Source organism: Dendroctonus ponderosae, unplaced genomic scaffold, assembly GCF_020466585.1.
Source record: "Dendroctonus ponderosae isolate FM_Combo_2020 unplaced genomic scaffold, Dpon_F_20191213v2 Dpon_F_20191213_11, whole genome shotgun sequence".
Classification (NCBI taxonomy): Eukaryota; Metazoa; Arthropoda; class Insecta; order Coleoptera; family Curculionidae; genus Dendroctonus; species Dendroctonus ponderosae.
In genome coordinates this window covers 2,748,839-2,753,583 of record NW_026017213.1, presented here as the reverse complement: position 1 = coordinate 2,753,583, position 4,745 = coordinate 2,748,839, and the positions used below count along the sequence as shown (strand labels likewise).

Genomic DNA, 4,745 nt, shown 5'->3' with positions numbered 1-4,745 from the left:
CAGTGAGCCAATTTAAAGTCGAAATGGACGCAGAATTTGAAGTTGCAAATTTATCTTAGTTTGTATGCAGGAGCGGAAATTGTATTTTGGTCAAAGTTCGACGCCTCAGAAAAATCGATATATTGTTGAAAAAGCGAGCAATTTGTCCCAAATCTGCCGCAAACCTTTGTCTATAATGTGTATGAGTTTCAATCGTCTGGGATTAATAGTGTTGAATCTATGCACTTTAATGCTCCGAGTTGCAAGATTAGAGATTTTTTTCTTTCACGCTGAGTTTAGATGCTTGGAAAAATTCAATGAATGCTTCTATATTAGTGAAAGTTTCTCTAAATGTACCCCAAATATTCGTTTATATTGTGTGCGACTTTCACGCGATTGAATTTACTGGTTGTGGAGTTATGCGCCTTAAGGTGCCAAGTTGCAAGTTTGGAGGTTTCATTCAATACAGCCCTGTTAAGCTTAAATGCTTATGAAAAATAGATTAACACTCGGATTTTAGTGATGACTTGGGAAACACAGGATGAACAATTTGCAACACAGTGAGCCAATTTAAAGTCGAAATGGACGCAGAATTTGAAGTTGCAAATTTATCTTAGTTTGTATGCAGGAGCGGAAATTGTATTTTGGTCAAAGTTTGCCGCCTCAGAAAAATCGGTATATTGTTGAAAAAGAGAGCAATTTGCGCCAAATCTGCCGCAAACCTTTGTCTATACTCAGTATGAGTTTCAATCGTCTGGGATTAATAGTGTTGAATCTATGCACTTTAATGCTCCGAGTTGCAAGATTAGAGATTTTTTCTTTCACGCTGAGTTTAGATGCTTGGAAAAATTGAATGAATGCTTCTGTATTAGTGAAAGTTTCTCTAAATGTACCCCAAATATTCTTTTATATTTTGTGCGACTTTCATTCGGTTGAATTTACTGGTTGTGGAGTTATGCGCTTTAAGGCGCCAAGTTGCAAGTTTGGAGGTTTTATTCAATACAGCCTTGTTAATGTTAAATGCTTATGAAAAATAGATTAACACTCAGATTTCGGTAATAATTTGGGAAATTCAGGATAAATGATTTGAAACATTATGTTAGTTTGTGTGCAAGAGCGGAAATTTTATTTTGGTCAAAGTTTTAAGCCGCTGAAAAATCGATGGATTATTGAAAGAGGGAGCAAATTGGTCCAAATTTGCCTCGAACATTCATCTACACTGTGTACGAGTTTCAACCCGTTGGGTTTAACTATGTTTAAGCTATAAACTAATATACACATAATTTTTCAAAACCGCTAGATAAAATTTGTACAAACTGCAATAAAAATTTCGCAAAAATTGAAATACAAATTCCGCAAAAGCTTAAAATCCGCAAAGCTGCACATGCGAGCAGCAGAAATGCTATCGAATAACAACTACAACCCTGGTTGTCATCTACTTCTACCAAGTAAAATGCTGTCCGGGTCCAGTCCGATGAAATTCCCTAAAAACCCGATTTTTCCCCTAAAGGATGAAGGTGTAAAGAAGAAGAAATACGTTGTCATTTTTGTCTGCATTATTATTAGTTTGTTCTGATCGTGTCCAAATGAAAAAAATCAGTCAAAATCAGAGTTAAGCAAATCCTTGATTAAAGTAGAAGAATAGTAGCCTATAAGATTATATGGCTAAAACTTGAAAAAGTTGAGAAAAAGGCCGCAAAAGAAACAAAAGTTTAAGCAAAAAATTATTTGCATTTTCTCCAGTTCTATAAAGGATGCAAAAAATTGCAGAATTCAAATTACATCAGGTTTTTTGGACTTGGATTCCTCGACATAAAAACCCCCCAAAGAATCGAAAATTTTATTTGCGAAAGTACAGGATCCAAACGCAGCAACGTGCGCTCTTGTACTAATCCGTGTGTCTTTAGGCCTTTTTAGAGCACTATAGGCTGGAAAATCACAAAACAATAAACAAGTTTCACCTACCTTTAGCCGTGTTGCTCTGGATTCTGGGCTATTTTTACAACCTTTTGAGGACTGAAAAGTTTAAGACAATCCAAGGTGTGTTCACCACACAAGTTATTTTACATTCAACTTATAAATATTCATATAAAAACGACCTTGTTCAAAAAACCTGCCTGTTTAATGTCGAAAACTGAGTGAAAATTATTTGAATTTTGAATCACCTCTATTGAGAATGGAAGAACTGTTTAATTTAGGGTTTAATACACGGAAGGACAAGGTTGTTTTCCAGCTGGTTTAGGCTTTGATAATTAAAATTGATAAAACTGATAAAAGAGGCTAAAAAAGGCCGAAAAATGCCACTAAAGAAAAGTGCTAGGAAAGAAGAGAACATGAGAAAGAAGGCAGAAGGTCATAAACTAGATAATTGCCAATAAATGAAGTTCACAGCAGAACGACAGTAATTTTACATTTATACTGTAAAAGTTCATATAAAATCAGTCCCCGTTTAAGGTATTCAAAAATTTTAAAAGCCCAATCCAGAATCCATAAATTTGCTCGTCGTTCCTTGTCGAATAAATATTATATGTAACAATATCATAAAATACAAGTCAACAATACGGGACTAAAAGCTCTACAACTATATGGCAACCAGGGGAAAAGTAATGCCAAACTTACCAAAAGCTGCATCGTGCGACCTGGAAAAAAGAAGAAAATGTGTTTAGTACCACAGGAAATCTGTTCCAAACTATTAAGAACCAGAAAAAGTGCTTTTGAAAAACTAAACTCAGTTCAAACTAAGGAATTTATAGATTAGAAGTCATTCCAACAAGCTTTCTGCAAGCTGGCGCCCCATCCTCCATTTTCTACCCATTAAATACTACCCATAAAATATTCCGAATTAAAAACGATAATCCTACAGGCAGGAAAAAACTGTTTTCCTAATAAAAAGTGCCCAATTTTCCCAAATTCTCCAAAAAGCTCATAAAAACAGCAAACTTATTGCACTTAAAACATTCCTGATTTGCGCCTTCTCCTTTCAAAATCCGATTTTTCCAAAAGCAAATTGTGACTGTAAATTGCAGCACGAAAGATTTCTGAGCTGTTTCTTTTTTGTACCGCTGTTATTAAAAATTGCTTAAATTTGATAATTTTTACAAAAATTCCTGCTGCCGCAAAATTGAAACTTTTCGGACCAGAGAATGAACTTTGCTGTATTCCACGTCAAAATCAGTTACGTTTGGGCTTAATTAATTTTTTTAAATAATGATTTGCAGGAGAAACTGTAAAATTGTTGTGTAAAACTACACGAAAAATATTTAATGAACCGTCAACCTCATTCTAAAACGGGTAAAAACCAACTATAAAAATACTACTATTTGCTGAATTTTTCAGTTAGTTTCCAACTTAGCATTGTTGTTTCAGTTACAACAAGGCCTCAAAGAGTTCTAGAAGAAAATGGCCAAACCTACTGGTTCACCGACAGGGAAACCATGCAGGAAGAGATTAGGAACAACAAGTTTCTTGAATATGGAGAATATAATGGACACCTGTATGGAACCCACCTGGATACCATTCGGGACGTTATCAAGCAAGTAGGAGCTAACCAGTCAATTAATCCCCAAAGCATCTGGCTAATTTTTGGGGTGTTTTTAGGGAAAAATGTGCATTCTAGACTGCAGCCCGATGTCCCTAAAAATTCTTCATAACAGTTCGGAATTTCTCCCATATGTAATTTTCATCGCAGCCCCTGGCATGGAGCAATTGAAGAGTTTGTACGATATTTCCAAAAGTAACTCGAATTTGAGATATTCTAGTCGGAATCTAACGGTGAGCATTCTGCGCGTAATCAGCAATAGTTGGAAATTTGATTGCATTTGTTTGGTGTATTTTTTATTGTTTTATTTTTCGTTATTGCATGTTAGTTTGACCGACAAAGCTCCATTCGCTACAGCTCCAGAAGAGCGAGGACGCTCGAATCGCTTGCTTCCTTATATGAGGTAAGTTGATATACGAAATGGAAAGAACAGAGAAATACAATTGTTCTTGCCGCATTTTCTCAGTATTTTTCCATTTTTTTTTTTTAGATATTTTAGTCATGTTGTGTTTGAATGTTTCTTTGTGCTCGTCATTTCTCTTTTATTAGTTATACGTTTTAAGAGGCGCTGGGTTTTGCCCCCCCAGTGTCTATTTTTTCAAGTTTCTTGACTTTTTTCGACGTTTTTCAGCTCTTTTCAATGAGTTTTCATGGCTCAACTGCGATATTTTGTTGGAGCGCGCCAAAAAAATTAACTGAGGAAAATAGGATTTGCCACGCAGCGTCTCTATTTTTTGCCCTATTTTCAGAATAAAGGTTTCTTAGACATTTTTTAGCTCTTTCTGAGATTTTCAGCGTTAAACTGCCGTGTTTTGTTAGAGAGGGCCAAAAGATGTTAACTTTAGAAGATGGTTTTTGTCTCACAGCGTCTTTATTGTTTTTCAAATTTTCAAAATTGAAGTGCAGCTTTTTAGAAAAATGTTACTTGTTTACAAGGAGGTTTCGATGATTCATTTGTCTTGTTTCGTTAGAGAGTTCTAGAAGATGTGAACTTAAGAAGACGATTTTTGCGCAGCGTCAGTGTTTTTCGACTAATTTTCAGAATTTGAGTGCAGTTTTCTGGAAAATCTTCACTTTTTCTAGAAAACGAGAGCTCTATTCAATGTTAACTTAAGAAGATGGTTTTACCGGTGGAACGTCCCTATTTTGAGGCCGACTTTAGGGATGAAAGTGAAGTTTCTTAGAAATTTTCCAGTTCTTTCCAATGAGGTTTTCAGTGTTTAACTGC

The 4,745-nt window shown here is 35.4% G+C and overlaps 1 protein-coding gene across 1 annotated transcript in view; it reads left to right on the top strand.

Annotated features, from left to right (window-relative positions):
- LOC109542413 (protein PALS2) overlaps positions 1–3,920 on the top strand; it is a gene marked incomplete at its 3' end in the record, with an annotated part of 6,059 nt that extends 2,139 nt beyond the window's left edge. Inside the window, 3 exon segments of the mRNA XM_019911637.2 lie at positions 3,346–3,515; positions 3,577–3,750; positions 3,846–3,920. Coding sequence (XP_019767196.2) covers positions 3,346–3,515; positions 3,577–3,750; positions 3,846–3,920 — 419 coding nt within the window.
- Between the last annotated feature and the right edge of the window lie 825 nt (positions 3,921–4,745).